Below are 16815 nucleotides of genomic sequence, written 5' to 3'. Positions count from 1 at the left end.
AAAAAAAAGAATTCTCTTATTATCATATAATATATGATTATCAGTATAAAGTAGACGTCTGACCGCGGAGCAGCTAGGATGGGTCTCAAGGCTCAGAAGCAAAGTGATCCCTGAAGAAGTCATCACTGTATATTGTCTGGTTTGTTTGACGCTCGTTATCTAATCTTCGCTGGTTTAGCTTATGATGCCAATCATCGGATTGTTTTGTCCATACTCGCTGGAAGCCGAGACCTAAACCGTGTTATTCCATTTCTTACAGACAGTTTCCTCCCAGTCTGGCTCTTGTGAAACTATTCAACATTTTCTTAGTATGTGCAGAGAACATATCTATTATATAGTCTCTGGGGTATGTGATTGATTTAGTGAGTTTTCGTTGTTGTTGTTTTCGTTTAGTGAGTGCGTTTGGTTTTACACCGCTGTTAGCATTTCTTTCAGCGATATCACGACGGGAGACGTCTGAAATGATCTTCACACACATTCTACCCATTTGGGGAATCGAACCTGGATCTACGGCGGGACGAACCAACGCTTTCATCACCACTACTCCTTTTCGCTGAATCAAAGTATTCAAATATCTAACTTTGAAAATGTCGGCTAACTATTTCACAGCCAGAAAATATAACATTGTTCAAGTGTTAGCGGCAGGTCAGTCAGACGTGTGATCGACAAAATAAACTTGAAATAATTGACATCATTAATAGAATCCATGTGAGGTCCTTTCATTTGAGTCACAGTGTTAAATAGTTGTTTTAATAATAGTTTCCTCCCGCGGGCGGAGGAATATCATAGTTCTGTTACTTCCGTTCGGCCTCTTTTTCAATTCTCACGTTGAGGTACACGAACTTTGCAATTTTGTCTTTGAAAATTGTGAATAAATGTCCTGATTCTGAAAATTATGATTGCTTGATAAGGAGGATTCAGTGTAAAGGCACCACGTATCACCTTTACCCTCAGTTATGAACTTTGAAACGGATGATCACGAAATACACCTCTTTCTAGACACTAGGCACATGCCATGTGCTTCACTTCTTAATTCTGGTGTTTAATTTAGTATCTGCTAAGCAGTTTAACACATTATTTGAGAATTTGTAGGGGTTAATTAATCATACGTAGAAAGATACGTAGACCCCAGTGTTGTTTAGTGACTGGGATCCTTGACCAGAGCAGCGACGGGATCGACCGTCAAGGCATGATACATGAAGCTCGGGGCTTAAAACTGGGCTGTAGATAGGCGGTGTTCTTGGCTACGATGTGGGTAGTTGTTATTTGATTGTGTCACCATAACACTGGTCATGATATAAACTCGTTTCAGTAATATCAACTCATCTGCAAATTCGGCGATCTAAATAAGAAGTGACAACTCCTTTGCACCATGATCTGTATGCTGATTGTTAGCTATGAGACCTCAGACTCAGTGTTTGGAAAATTATGTGAAGCTGTAAGCTAAGAGAAACAATTCTGGATATAAAGGATAAGACTAGGTAACTTGAAGGTGAAAATGTCTTTTCACTTAGGAAGTGAATCATATGCCGTTATGTGAGAAAATGCTTGTTCAGGTACAGGTAAATTGTTTAAATATTCTGCCAAATGGGGATAATATTGATTGTTTCATTTTGTTCCATAAAACAAAATGAATCTACAGTTGACCACACCCAGCATGATTTCCCATCCTAGATGCATTGTCTTGTGCGAAATAATTCAGTTTCTGTCACTGGTTCATCATTGTAAAGGCCCAGTGAATCAAGTTTGTTTATATGTGGATGTTTAAACTGTCAAAGGCTTTTACAGTTGTGCACCAAGCACCCAAACAATAGGTAGAGATAGGTAGAGATCATCAACAATCCATGCTTGTAATAAGTTGTAAAGGGTGACCAGTGGGATCATGTGGACAAGCTCTCCAACTTAATGGATGTGTGTCATTGTGATGAAAAATAATAGATATTTAGCCATGGAACCTAAATTATGAACCTTGGCAGACAAATTCAGAAGAATTGATTATTTTGTTAAAACCAGTCTGTAGTTCATTCCATGCAGTAACATGAAAGTATTAACTTCTGATTAAGACCATTCACTTTATTGATCCTGTCACTGGTAAACTATTAGAGTTGTGACGATTAATCGATACGCAAGTTATCGTGATTCAAGAGCTGCACAATATGATACATCGATACAATTGTCATGTATCAATTCAACATGATACTTACATACTTAGCAGTCTACGAAAACACCGTCTCCCCTTCTATTTAGATTTTTGTGGAAAATATTGCCCTGGACATGCTCCAACTGAGATAATTTTCACAAATTTATTTTGTTATCTGTGCAAAAAAGCCAGTTGTGCCAATGTTGATCCCTGCTGTTCCACTTCTTGGGAAAACACTACTTTACTGACACACGCTAAACGTTTTTAATAAAATGTCTTTCATGATGACGTGTTTTATTTTTCTTGGGAGAAGAATACCTGCGATGAAATGGTAACATAACAGCACATTATTTCTAGTACTTTGATTTTTCTGTATAAAAGGACAAAATATCGTGATACGTATCGAAGACTGGTTACTAACATTACTATTACTTGTGTGTCACATATCAAACGGGATACCAAAACAAAAGTTACTTAATCAGTATATTGGATAGTCCAGACAATATTTAGAGACCAGTTGATAGTCCGACACCACTCAGTGAGCATGGATAGGTTTCGTCAACCTTATCTAGAGAACAGCTTTGGAGATGTCATTATCCTTCAGGTTTTAATCTATGTAGCATGTGTTGATTTTAAGAATGCATACATACAGAGGTACTCTACTCTGCTCAGTTCAAGATTAGCGATGAGCAAATCACAGGAATATCATGACACAAAAAACATCTGATTGCCCCTCACAAAAATACAGTATTTTGTTCTAATCTTGCTGATGTTGCTGATGTGTTGTTGACTGGTGCCAAACATGGTCATTGCAGCACATGCAAATAGATTCCTGTTAGTCCATGAAGTAATTGCAGACTTTTATGTTTATGATTTGTCTGATTCAGCTGACACATCGTCGTCACGTCACAATGTCGGCCGACCTACAGTGGATGATCATCAGGAACAACTCCTCCTTCTTGTTGAAGAGACCCGGACTCACCATCAGCACGGTACACTTGCACTCAAACAATATATGCCAGATAGTAATAGTCCTCTTTGATAACCCTCCACCTTTGTGATGTCAGTATTCATTTAACAAACTAGAAAGTATGGATCTGGCAGAACTTGTCTCTCTAGCAATTTGACACAGAGATATAAGACAATGGAATGAATGCTTTACCTATTATCCGTTAGTAAGTGAACCAGCAGATTAGAAATATATTACATTGCTAATGCTAATTCTGTTGTCTTTTGGAATGTAAGGCACACCCTTAGCGATTACTGTCAGACCAGAATCAGCTTTTGCAGTAATTAATTACGAAAGTGTGGTAGAATTGCAGAATTTGATTCAGGTGTTGATAATTTCATTAGATGTTAGACAAAAGTGAACATATGGTCTAAGCTCCACACAGTCGGAAAATTTAGTATAAAATACTGGAGAAAGTCAGTGTGTGATTTCGGTTTCAAAGTAATATTTGTTTACTTCTAGTTCTGTTTTCCACCCACTTGGGTTGACCAAATATTATTTTATCATAATAATTTATTTGAGACTCATGATGTCAATTTGAAACAAATGTGACTTTCTGACATGATGCATGTTCAGCATAGAAAGATATGTATCACAGTGGTAGATATTTCAGTGCTATGTGAACTGAAATCCCTGCTTCAGCAGTTGAATACTTCGTGCCAGTGGTCCATTAACAATTTGCTCTCCATTTTCTGGCACTACTTACTGCATAACGTCTAGAATAGCGAAAAATGGTTATTTGGAAGGAGATGAGGAAATGCCATTTTAGACTTATCATAAGTTTTAGTGTTGGGAATTGGTATAATTCTCATAGTTGATGATTGGTTCATTACAACCGATAAATCATCAAAAATATATTATTTTAATTAATTGGACCACCACTGGTAGCTATGTGTTTGAAGTTAAATGAAAACACAGTATCTGCATATAGCTGGAGTTTTTCTGAATGGGGCATTTTACAACAAAATATCTTTCTACTATGTGCATGTTTTCTTATTGCAGGAAAAAAACAACTTGAAGGGTATCAACTCGTTCCGTTACAATGGTCTGATCCGCAAGAAGACTGTTGGTGTGGAGCCAGCAAAGGATGGAAAGGGTGTTGTCTTGGTGACCAGAAATTCAACTGGTCAGTGATGTTTTGTATTGTATCTGCATGTTATCAGGCATGAGAGAAGAAAATGCATGATAATGAATGTCGAATGGAATAACAGTACTGAATAAATACAGTATTTCAGCAGTCTTTAGCCCATTTTTATATTATGTTGTACTGTTGTGTAAAGAATTATAGCTTTATGGTAGCATGCTAGTTTTAAGTCTAAATATGTCATTGTCTATCAACATGTGTTAATAATGTCTAATTTTGTTTTTATTTATATGCAACTTTCACAGTCTTGATCTTGTGGAAATAATGCTCATGTGACGTTCAACTTTCACTCACTCACCCACTGTTTCATTTCCAGGAGGACGTAAACCCAACAAATCCTTCACTCGTGTTGAGCTGAAGCGAGATCCCCGCCGGACGTTTGCTACTATTAGAAAGACCATCAGGAGAAACAAGTACAGGAAAGATTTGAAGATGGTAACTAAACAGGATGGTATCATTGAAAAATAAAACAATCTGGTTCCCAGGCAATCACGCCGCAATGGCTTTTGAAAACATGGCCGGGAGCTGGAATGTTTTTGAACCTTGGAAAAGGTCACCTCACATGAAATATTTCTGGATAAGTATGATACTGGTGATTTAGTACAAGTGTAGTGCCTGGGAATATTTAGAAGGGGAATTACACTCTGGTGATTTTACGAAGACCGACCTATGGGGAAAAAGCGAGAAGCAAGATTTGAATAGTTTGATTCACACAGGCTGGCTAAAGTGTATGATGCCCATGAGTCATCAGTTCAAAATTAACATTGAGGTGTTCGGGAAGATAAATACGTTGTCTTCTGGTATCTTGGGGCCCATGGGAACATAACCAATCATCAAGGGTACATCAACCCTCGCCCCTCTTGTGACAGTGAACAAGTTATAATGTCACCTAGAAAATGTTTGTTTAACTAGATAGCAGGATAACACCAGCACAAACTGAGTAGGTGTTTTCTATTGTGTTGTAGGCAGCAGTGAGGCGAGCCAGCGCGATCCTCCGGAGCCAGAAGCCAATTGTTGTCAAGAAGGCCGGACGGGCAAAGAGGGATTAAAAAACAAACAAGAAAAATTGTAAATACAGATAATAAACTGTCTGGGTGAATCCAAGTATTTTTGTTGTTTGTTTTCGTTGTGGTGTGGGTGCTGCAGTAAGATGCTTGATTGCCATTCCTTGCAGGTCTTTTTATAAAAGTTTTTTTTTTTTTTATTGTTTCAAGACAAGGCAGTTTGGAAATTTAGTACAATTTTAAGTGAAGTTTTAGAGACACTTGCATCATTGTGTGTTAAAATCACCTCCTCCTTGTTTAAACATCCGTTAATCAGTGATGGACCAGTATACCAAGTTTACTTAAACTTGTGAAACCTCTGGTATGCTGAAGAATATCCTGAAATTTGTATGCGGAAATGAAATCTTGTCCAGTTAACGTTTGTGTTTGTCTCCTATTCTAAAACTTGACAAGAAACATAGTTGACTTTCCTTTGCCGTTTAGTATATTTGTTACGTATAATTATGCAATATGAATATTTAGGAAATGTGAACACAATGAATATTATTTTTGGTGCGTCAAGAACAGGTGTATGCAAGACACATGATGCACAATCACTAGTATCTAATGGAAAGTTATCTTCAGAAATACGCCATTTTTTTCAGAAGTATAAATACTTATTAAAGCAATGGATCTTCAGATATCAAATATACATTAAAGGGGCACTGATGCGGAGCGAATAATGCTTCTCGCTAACGGTCTAATTACGAAAGCAGACCGCAAATTGGTCAGCGCCCACTCCTTCGACCGTGACGGACAAAGGAACTGGGCTCCTGTCCATATTAGCAAAATTTCTTCACTTAAACAGTCAGGAGGCCGGATGCCCATCACATGCCATTTGTTTAAAAATATCCATGGTATTCCTTGTCTGATCGTAACCATATATCCCAGCAGTGTAGTTCTTTTCAGATGCTTGGATGGTATACTTACTGATCCAATTTGATCCTATTTCTGTGTTTTTAACCTCGATATTTAATCATGTTACATGAAAATATGATGTCTACAGGCACGTAGCAAGCCATTTGTTTCAGTACGGAAGATTGCAAAGCTGTATATTTAGGTAGTTTTGAGTGTTGGTTGAGCTGTGATAGCAAATAGCATACGTAAATTTTGGTAGCTATGGTAGCTACAATGGTTTATTATTTATGATAATAAAACACACAGTTGATTTATTTGAATTCGTAAACAAAAAAACGATGACCTTGGCTTTGGTAGAGAAATCTGAAAATTGTCTTACGTAAAAAAAACTTATTTCACTTATTTACCAAAGTACACAGCAAATGCCTGTGTGTATTCCTTATGTAACGAAATTCCGTTGGTATCCTCAAAACAGTTTCGGCCCATAAGTGTTTTCAGGCTGCATGCGACACAGAGATTACATCTTCCTTGCTGTAACTCGCGTTTGATGGTGTAAACCTACACGTGTTATTTGTCATCATTCTCTTGATGGTCAATTCATGAATTTATAACAGGTATAATTAGTAGCAACACCACTTCGGTTACTCAACAAAGGTTCCCATTTGGCATTTCTCCTGTCTGGAGTAAATACTCAACATTATAAATTAAGGTCTGTAATGGCAAATGTATTGTATGTTATGTAATATGTGCATGTAAGTGATGCAAGAGGGTTTATCACCTGAGTTACAAAAACAAACATCGATCAAAGGATTAACCGATAACACACTGATTGATTAATTACTTTTGTTCTTCTAGCGGATTTGTCAAAAGGCAGTGTGTGTAGATGACTACACCCTGTCGTAAAGTGTGAGTGCAAAAACAACATCCTCCCTTCAAAGAATTAACCACCCTTGCGTTGATTGATTGATTGCTCAATATTGGTCAACTAAATTACTTAGAATAGTGGACATCATACAATTAGTTGCCAGGTGTGCTATCTTGGGAGACCAATGAGAGGTTTATCTAGTTTTCACCAACGAAAGACGTGAAACGATGTGTTACTTTTTCGCAAATGAGACAGTTGTAAGACACGCGACACAGAGCAGGATTATTTACCAGCTGCAGATGAATGGAATACGATTTCTTTTACGTGGATATTGATGGATACATTTCTGAACAAGGTAGTAGCCTGACACTGTTGCTATAAAATTAGTCTGTTTTACGTTCATTATTTGCATTTTGTTTTAATTTATTTGTTGTAGCATTCAGCAGAATCTGTATGACAGAAAACACACACTAGATCGCGTATGTGTGTGAAATAGGATCCACATTGGCAATCTATACAATGTATAAATGTTGCTGTTATGTTAGAAATTTACTATGAGTATAAGCAAATCGTGTGTTCTTTTATTAATTTTCAGAATCATACAAATATGACAATAAACTAATTAGGGTTATGAGACAAAATATAGAGACGTACATTGGCTTCGTTATTTTTCCGTCCTAATAGTTTTTTACCATTTCTACCACTGGCAGATGATTAACCTTCAAAGTGTTTCATTTGTTTTCATAATACATTTGTAATGAAGTACAATTGACTTCACCTCAGTTTATATGTCTATAATTAAACTATCAATTGCGCTTACGGACTGCGCAGCAGAGGTCACGAACCAGTCACGAATTCTGGGATATCATCCGGGTACTCACGGGAGAAAAACAATAACAAAAGTTTACACCAGTCCACGGAAAATGCTCCGCATCAGTGCCCCTTTAAATTCCCAATTGTTGCAATATGTGAAGCTCGTTCTAATATTCCCTTAAACAACCCAACTGACTCTACGAAGTGGCACATTCTCAGATACTTGAAAGTACTTTCTTTCCCCTTTCGTTTCTGGGGGTCAGTGGGATCCCCTAGTGGTTACAATGTTCATGCATGTTCCAGACCAGGTGGACCCTCCCTATCGAGCGATGCGTTGTGTGAAAAAAAGGCTGAAGTAATCGCCCATTACTGGGATACCCATGTTATTAGTCAAAGCCAATCAACATTTAGGGCCTTCCCCCAAATAATGTTGAATACCAAACTTAATCACTCTATATGAAACGGTCTTGGCATCTATAGCAGTTCTGAGATCGCGCTGAAAAGAATGTATTTTCTCATGGGAGACAACTCTTTCACGCTTCAGTTGCGCAATAATTCGCATCAAACCAAATGAAACGTAGTAAAATGTGTATGCGAGAAGATTCGCGATGAGAGTGAAAATGAAGTTTGACTGCTGGTTACCGAACAGTTACCGCCATATTTTAGCAGTGTTTGCAAAATTACTTCGCTGTTCGTTAAATTAATGAAACGGAATGACTTGTGATACTTAATGCGCTATTCACCAATGTGTTCAACCCTTTCATTGCCGGCGGTCATGTTTTTATATAACGGGGCTGAAGAGAATCATGGCAGTATAAATAGATGTTTTCTCACACAACTGTAAGAGTTATCGCCATTTAGAATTATCATGTCATTTCTCTACCCGTCCGTGCACATTCGTCTTAAAAACATATTCAAAATATTATTATCCTGACCACATTTTGAATAAGGATTGGTTTGGTGATGAACTGGTGCGTTTTGGTAGTTTTTGGATTTTTCTTGTATTTTTTTCTTTGCGTTTCCATGGCAACAACGTTAACTTCGAGTTTAACTGCTGGCTGTGTTACTTTCCGGAGTTGAACTCCGAAACTTTCAATGGCCCCTAATGCATTAAATCAACTTTAAGCACTGAGATTGTCTGTTGTTGATAAAGGTATGCTAGTATATGAATAATTTACAAATACATGTCATATATTAGATCAGTGTGTAGAACAGTGTAACATTTGAGAAAGTCATAACTAGCTGACATATTCATGAAGAGTGTTTTACCATAGCGGGGTTGTTCAAGAGTAATTTGTCTTTGTCTTCTCGTTACCGTTGATCTGCTTGTGACCACGTTTACCCCAAAGTGCTAGCTTGTGATCACTCCTGTTAGAAATCGACGTAACCTACACCGTCCCAACGTGCAGCGAACGAGTGACTTTTCTGAATTTAGTTTTACACCGCCTTCAGCAATATCACGACGGGGAACACCAGAAATGGGCGTCACACAATTTATTAATGTGGGGAATCGAACCTTAGTCTTCGACGTGACGAGCAACCGCTCTGAACACTGGGGCGCCCACCCATATAGCATTGTAGTTACAGCGAGTGATCGTTTCACCTATGGCCCGGGCTGGACATAAGGTGTTTTGTGAACATCTCTGTCTGGTACATCGATGCTGAGGTATTGCTTGATTTGTTCAAGATCCTGAGCGATTTCAATAGTCATTGAAGCGTGCGTAAAATGTTGGCTTGCGAGTAAAGTGTCTGTCAGGACAAGACTTGGCACATCATTACTGAAGTCGAGATAGAAATTGTAATGTATATTAAATATACGTTATTTTTGTTAGATAATTTATTCACAGACTTTTAAAGTTAAATTCAACTTTAAACCGAAGGTAAACCACAATGAAAATATTATCACAGCATTTTCTAAGCCGATTCAAGCTGGAGATAAACCTCGGAGTAGCTGGTGAGAACGCGTTTTCATTACCCACGATTTGAACAAACAGATAGTAAGATACAAAACTCGTATGGCACCTGTATAGCGTGCAAGGTTCACATTTGTTATCCGGAGTGTTTGAGTGGATGATAATGAAAAATAACTAGGTCACGTTCTAATTCATTAATACTGCGACAGTTCATTCAACGTTATGCAACTTTAACTGTCAACACATCTCAAGAAAACGAGATGATTACAACAGCAACAAGAACATAACAAAACAAAAACTAACAAACAAGACCAAACAAATAAACACAAAAAAGACAAAGAAAACCCCAAGCCGAATATCAATTGTAATTATTTGAAAACACGATCTTCCGTTCTATCTGTGGCCCATCAATTAATATTTTGACCTCTCCAACAATCACTGCGTCTGGAAGAGGAACATTGCATTGAGTGTAACTCCTGCTGATAACCCACTCTGTGACGATTGAAGAGTTTTAAACTCACCTCACAGTTCAAACCTATCGTTTTCTGTCCTGTAAATTCTGTTCTTTACCTGTAATTTCCTTGCTGACTTTACATTCCTTATGTATCTCCTCACCAGTAAGGCATATCGTCGTACGTGTCCTCTTTCTGATTAACCTATAATTATTTGTTTCTAGGGGATCTCGTATTTGACCATCTGAAAGTAACAGATATATGGGTACTCGGATGTTAGTACCCATACATCTATAGTAGTAACACACATACATACTGATCAATATGTACATGTGTCTGATCCATTCCGTGTCCGCAGCCGGGGCGGAAAGGTTAGGGCAGTCTGAACTCAAGGAATGCCAATGCAATCTTCATTCTAGCAGGTAGTGCGCCAGACAGTGACTAGAGCTGAAAACCGCCTACAGTTTCAGAATACAAGAACCCGACCAACCTAACTTGGTTGGTTCGGTTTGGTTGTTTTTTACTCAGCACCATTCCAGTTTTATGGCGACGAATCTAGATCAACAGTCGTATTGAACCTACTATGTATTGAATGAACCAAGAAATATCTCCACACAGCACGCTACTACGTTTAGGTTCTTATACGTATACAATTTCTTTCATGTTATAAATACAATAGCCCAACAACTAGTCTCTGAAATGGACATATTTTACTGAAAAAAGTTCATAGTAAGCAAAAACTAACATGATGGAAAGGAGCCCCGACTCTTTCTTCAATTTTAGAAGTTGTGGAAATCTAGCCTTGCCATATTTTCTAGACTTGCGAGGTCTTTCTTGGATACATTTGCCTCAGGGTCTGTACGACAGACTGTAAATACAATACAAAAACATGATAGTTTTTTAAACACGGTAGGGTAAAATCTACGATAACCAAAGTCCATGGAATTTCATCCTGAGTTCGAGGTTGAATCGCAAGAAAAAAACAGTTTAAAACTGGGTCACGAATGGATGGGTGAGTGTCGCCTCAATGTTTATACATCTTTGGATAAGACGTTGTTGCTTCCAGGTACTCATGGGCACTTAGTCCTCAGTGTCTGCATCTGCCCGCTTAGCGTCTGAAGCGAAAATGGACCCCAGTATTGGTACCATGGGAGCACCTGAGTAGTTAATTTTCTCAGAAAACCGTTTTAGTCCAGAGATACTATCGGCCTTCTCTAAAACCCGTTTGAAAACTTCGCTGACGTACAGTAGGTGTGAAAGGGTGTAAACCCTTCGAGGAAGTGAGAGCCGCAACACTTCCCGTTTCTGTAAACCCACCGCCAAAGTAGATCCTTGTTTATAGCTGTAATGTACACCTTTAACTCCGCCCTCGATGTATAGAGCGCAGTTTAGAGCTCTTGCTGGGTAATCAGCAGGTGAGATGTGCGGTAAAGCTTTCTCTGCATCTACATGTATAGCACAACCGATAGGTTCAATAATTGGAACATTTGCCCTCTTCAAAATCTCGCCAAACTCTCGCGTGATTGCTGCTCTGTAACGCAAGTAGTCCTCGTCAATGACCTCATTCAGCCCAGTAGCAATGGCGTCAAGGTCTCTTCCGGAAAGACCACCGTACTCGGGAGACCCTTCTGACCACAGCATCTCGTACGTCATTTTATCAAACAGCACCTTGTCGTTCGTTGCAAAGAAACCCCCCGTATTTGCCAATCCATCCTTTTTTGCCGAAACGAAACAGCCATTAACACAGGAAAACATCTCAGCGACGATTTCCGGTATTGGTTTATTTTGAAAACCTGGTTCACTTTCTTTAATAAAGAATGCATTCTCAGCAAACCGACATCCATCCATGAACACGGGTATACTTCTTGCAGTACATATATGCTGCAGGCGCTTTAAATTGTCAATTGAAACAGGCTGCCCTGCGCGCTCGTTGTTCGTCACTGTGATGACGACTGTGGTCACATCATCCAGAATGTTGGTGAGTTGTTCACAGTCAATGTTGCCACCGAATTTGTTTCCACATGACTCTTTGCAAGGTATCTCGATACATTTCCCACCCTGGTGTGCTATGTTGTGTTCTGTGGTGAAGAACAGGCCGTTACTAGCAACCACGGAACCTACCTTTAAGACTGAACGGAAGAGAAGCGACTCAGCGGCTCTGCCTTGATGGACTGGTATCACGTATTGGAACTTCGTGATCGTCTGTACAGACTTCTTAAACCGTTCAAAACTGGTTGAGTTTTTGTAACTTTCGTCAGCTCCCATCATGGCTGCCCACTGGTTCTGGCTCATTGCGCATGTCCCCGAGTCTGTACAAAGATCCATGATTACGTGACGAGCCTGAAGACAGAACGGCTCAAACCCAGCTGCCATCAGATGCCCAACACGCTCTTCTCGTGTGACCTTTGGTAGAGGCTCTACTACCTTTATCTTGAACGGCTCCATCTTTAAAAAGAAGTGCATGCCACTGGTTACAAAGCATGTTATGTAGAAGTCAGATTCTCGGGGGATGGGAATTGGGTGTAACATCCCAAAAAATATATGTATACGCGCAAGGGTGTGTCCGGGTGCTTGTGATTGTCAGCATTTATATATTACGTTTGTAGTCATAATGGCCTAGACAGATACAGTTCCACATCTTAAATGAATAACCTCAGCACAGCACACGGCTCGTTGTGTTATCTCAGTGTAACTGGGAACCAGGCAGGGTAACAGCAAGTGTTATCTTCTAACGGAGAAAGTGAATTAATGAGTTGGGTTTTCGCCGCCTTTACCACTATTATGCTACGGCTTTGGACACCAGAAATGGCCTTCACACATTCTATCTATGTGGGGAATGGTTCTGCGTGAATAGCAACCGCTTGACTACACCATCTCACCTTGAAACACTATGGTCTTCACATCATTGGTTGCGTATATATTCAGAATACTAGTTTACATAAATGATAGACTGGAAAAGAGGATGCATGTGTAAACATGTGACTGTGAAATTAAGGACAAGTAACTGAGTGAGTTTTGTTCTGCGTCGCACTCGGCAATGTTCCGGCTGTGTGGCGGCGGTCTGTAAATAATGGAATCTGGACCAGACAGTCCAGTGATCAACAGTATCAGCATCGATCTGCGCATTTGGGAACCGATGACATGTGTCAACCAAGTCAGCAAGCCAGACCACCCGATCCCGTTAGTTGCCACTTACGACAAGCATGGGGTCAATTCTAACCCAATCTTCACGGGTACAAAATTATGAGACAAATTGGGCAGCAACCGAATATGACAAAATGCAGAGCATACAGACTTCAAAAACGCAAACGTGGGAATGGACTACGTACAATTAGGTATGGGTGTCTCTCCATGTCTTCACCAGTGAATCAGGAGACAGACGCACTGTCAGAGACCTCAACGTGATGTGAATTTGCCTGTGGTGATAAAGATACAGCCCTTGATATCCATCATATGACATGCGTGCACTGTTAGATGTCACGTAACCGTGCTATCTTCACTGAATACTTACAATCATAGATTTTTTTTGCAATTGAACAGTATTATCTAGTAAACGTCAGCACTTCTGACTGGCAATCTGCTATGTTAAAAATCAGCAGCAAAGCCCTCACACGTGGGTAATGTCCGGTGTTTTAAAGCGACACACAATGTGTGTCTCCAAAATAGAAACGTTATTCAAAATTTTTTTATCATTTTATTTTGATTTTCTGTGTGAGGATTTACGAGGGTAAAGGACCCGTGAAGGTCCCGGGGTAGAATCAGCCTTCAGAAACCCATGCTTGCCATAAAAGTCGACTATGCTTGTCGTAAGAGGCCACTAACGGGATCGGGTGTTCAGGCTCGCTGACTTGGTTGACACACGTCATCGGTTCCCAGTTGCGCAGTTGCGATCATGCTGTTGATGACTGGATTGTCTGGTCCAGACTCGATTATCTACAGACCGCCGCTATTAAGCTGGAATATTACTGAGTGTGGCGTGAAACTAAACCCACTCACTAAGAGGCTAAAGTAACAGTAGACCTGTTGTGGGAACAGCCTCCTGGGCGGGATGCACGTGCGACTGTGACGTCATTTTCAAGCATAGCCAATCTATTTATTAACACGGTACAAGACACAACGAAATTCATCTCCGACATGAAGTCTATTGTGTAATCAAACGTCCTGGGTACATTTGTTGAACGCACTGCATGTGCAAGCGGGTTGTCTGAATGACAATGGAAACATATATTGAGGCAACGCGCAACCCATCTTCGATAATGTCCACGGTATATGCAGGGAGACTATAAGACGTAGATTAGATTATGCATTTACGGCTCGGCCCGATGATTTTACTACCTCCCTTTGCTGGCTTTTCGTCCAATCAGGTGTCTACGCTGGGACGTTAAGCGCACCAATCACGACTCATTTTTGCTTCTTAAAATATCTAACCGAAAGAAACGTAGCAACACAAATGATTCAGAGGTAGAAGGGGTTCTCGCATCTATGTTTTATAGTTTTGGACATGCCAGTTTGTCTGTATGATTTCCACCCAAATCAGAGCCGCTTGTCTTTGATGACGCTGGCAAGCGGAACAGACATGCCAGTTTGTCTGTATGATTTCCACCCAAATCAGAGCCGCTTGTCTTTGTTGACGCTGGCAAGCGGAACAGGCACAAAGGGAGGTAATAAATTTATCGGGCCAAACCATAGATGCCTCCAGGATTTTTCGTGGAGGTTTATCGTATTGTACACCCTGGAGATTATCGAGGATGCGTGCAATCGTGTATAAGTTCTTTTCCTTGTTGATTATATCCAATTATCTGTCATGGAAACATTTACATAAATTTGGGTTTCTTTGAAAAAGGACAGTGAGGAAAACAGGCAGGTGCAATGTGAAAGAGCCGACATCGTGCGATAATAACCTACTTAGACATCTTATGACAAGAATGTCAAGATGGATTCGAACCAGTGGTTTTGGATGAAACATGGCTGAACGCCAGTCACGCTGCAAGGACACAACAGGTAGATAGCTCCTCTACAGCAACCTGTCACAGGAATTTGCCATCGGGCGAGGATGAGCGACAAGTTGCGTTACACACAGGTTGTAAATGTGTCTGGTTTCTGTTTGACTGTTCACTCGGGTGAAAGGCAAAAACCTAAGATAACAGAAATTACCACATTAAAACGAATGGGAAAGCTTTCTGAAACTGGGTTAATAAATAAACAGCTCGTACCAGGACTTCTTTAGATATGTTTAATTGTTATAGACAACGCACCGTATCACAGTGTGCAGGATCCCGAAACAAAACCCAACCTCCAACAGCCAGAGAAGAGATATGGTCGCAAAGCGTATATTTCTTTTCCACTAAACAGCATTTAATCCATTTTGTATGAGTTACTAATGCGCATCAACAGAATACTTATCAGTACGGTAGATCAATATCTCATAGCTAGCCATGTCAATCCAGATGAATTTATCTGGAGTAACAAAAAATCTGACGTGGCTCGCAACAATCAACAATCAAACTTTTGGACGATCAAAGCGAATTCACAAACCCATGAGTTAAAATACCACCGACTATCTGCCAAAAATGTGCACAAGAAGTTAAAAGTGAAACAGAGAATCGGTACTTGACAAAAACTGGTTTAGATATTGCCAGGATTAAAACACTAATCGTAAGTGTACAATTTGAATCAGTGAATCAGAAATTTCCTCAGATTCCAGTTAGGAAGCGTTTTTTGATGCAACCACTAAATGTTGATATCGTTAGCTTCACGTGCTTCCCGCCATGGAGGCTGTTCCTGCAGTTGTACTACTGTTACTTTACCTTCGTAGAGCTTCACACTGAAAATGACAAAAAATGATGACAGTTTTCTAACTAACTTTTCTATTCTGGAGACAAATGTTATGAAACAAAATATGATGTTTTCATTACATTCTGTGTTAAAACGAACTTTTGATCTCATGAACCGATTTTGAGTTAGATTCATCGATATCAGTTTGACCCAGACAGTAGAATTTGTTGAAATAACATTATCGACGTACACTGTGCTTTGTATAACATACTGATTATGTGAAACGTTCGCCATGTTTTGAATATGACATATCACATTTGTGTCACAACGTCACGGACTCAAGAGAATACATTAAAACGACATGATGTTATTCCGGGCATATGGACACGCATGATCGTCTCGATGGCGGTCAACAATTTGAGTAAGATAATCCCGCCCACAGAATATTTGTAACATACCCTTGTTTTTGTGGTGACTGTTATTGTTTCTGGGAAAGTGCCGGTGAAGTGCGAAAGCTCAAAGAAGCCGTTGATCTCAAACCAAAGCATTCTGCGCACGTGCCGCACGAGAATTATGTTGAAGATATTGAACTGCTCAACACGTGTTATCGACGAAGGGTCGCCCAGATGTTCATGCCCACGGTTAATCCGTGTAGAAGGTGGTAAACTGAGTGATACAGGACGCCACACAAGACGCTAGTTCCCACAACATGTGACCAAACTGTTGACTGGTCATTGCAAAACTACTGCCACAGGCTAGGCGCTTGGCTACACTAGAAGTATATAGGTGGGGGTGGTGACTGA

General features: G+C 39.8%; 2 protein-coding genes across 2 annotated transcripts; one reads left to right on the top strand and one right to left on the bottom strand.

The window, feature by feature from the left end:
- The first annotated feature begins 784 nt into the window (after positions 1-784).
- LOC137273181 (large ribosomal subunit protein eL28-like) lies at positions 785-5392 on the top strand. The gene is made up of 5 exons (XM_067805673.1): positions 785-833; positions 3028-3132; positions 4152-4275; positions 4610-4728; positions 5259-5392. The coding sequence occupies exons 2-5, from the start codon at positions 3052-3054 to the stop codon at positions 5340-5342; spliced, it is 408 nt and encodes a 135-aa protein (XP_067661774.1). The 5' UTR covers positions 785-833; positions 3028-3051; the 3' UTR covers positions 5343-5392.
- A 5538-nt stretch (positions 5393-10930) lies between these two features.
- LOC137273180 (tryptophanase-like) lies at positions 10931-13657 on the bottom strand. Its single transcript, XM_067805672.1, has 2 exons — positions 13567-13657; positions 10931-12682 (listed from the first exon to the last, which is right to left on the bottom strand). Exons 1-2 carry the CDS (start codon positions 13588-13590, stop codon positions 11318-11320), a joined length of 1389 nt encoding a protein of 462 aa, XP_067661773.1. The 5' UTR covers positions 13591-13657; the 3' UTR covers positions 10931-11317.
- Between the last annotated feature and the right edge of the window lie 3158 nt (positions 13658-16815).

Source organism: Haliotis asinina, chromosome 2 (genome assembly GCF_037392515.1).
Source record: "Haliotis asinina isolate JCU_RB_2024 chromosome 2, JCU_Hal_asi_v2, whole genome shotgun sequence".
NCBI classification, from domain to species: Eukaryota; Metazoa; Mollusca; class Gastropoda; order Lepetellida; family Haliotidae; genus Haliotis; species Haliotis asinina.
This window is presented reverse-complemented; position numbering and strand designations above follow the sequence as displayed.

Excerpts from the sequence above, each read along its gene's own strand:
- LOC137273181 (XM_067805673.1), top strand. The coding sequence starts at position 3,052 with ATGTCGGCCGACCTACAGTGGATGATCATCAGGAACAACTCCTCCTTC. Across the intron at positions 4,276-4,609 it reads GGTGACCAGAAATTCAACTG|GAGGACGTAAACCCAACAAA; the intron begins GTCAGTGATGTT and ends TTTCATTTCCAG. Across the intron at positions 4,729-5,258 it reads ACAGGAAAGATTTGAAGATG|GCAGCAGTGAGGCGAGCCAG; the intron begins GTAACTAAACAG and ends ATTGTGTTGTAG.
- LOC137273180 (XM_067805672.1), bottom strand. The coding sequence starts at position 13,590 with ATGGAGAGACACCCATACCTAATT. Across the intron at positions 12,683-13,566 it reads AGAGACACCCATACCTAATT|ATGGAGCCGTTCAAGATAAA; the intron begins GTACGTAGTCCA and ends TTCTTTTTAAAG.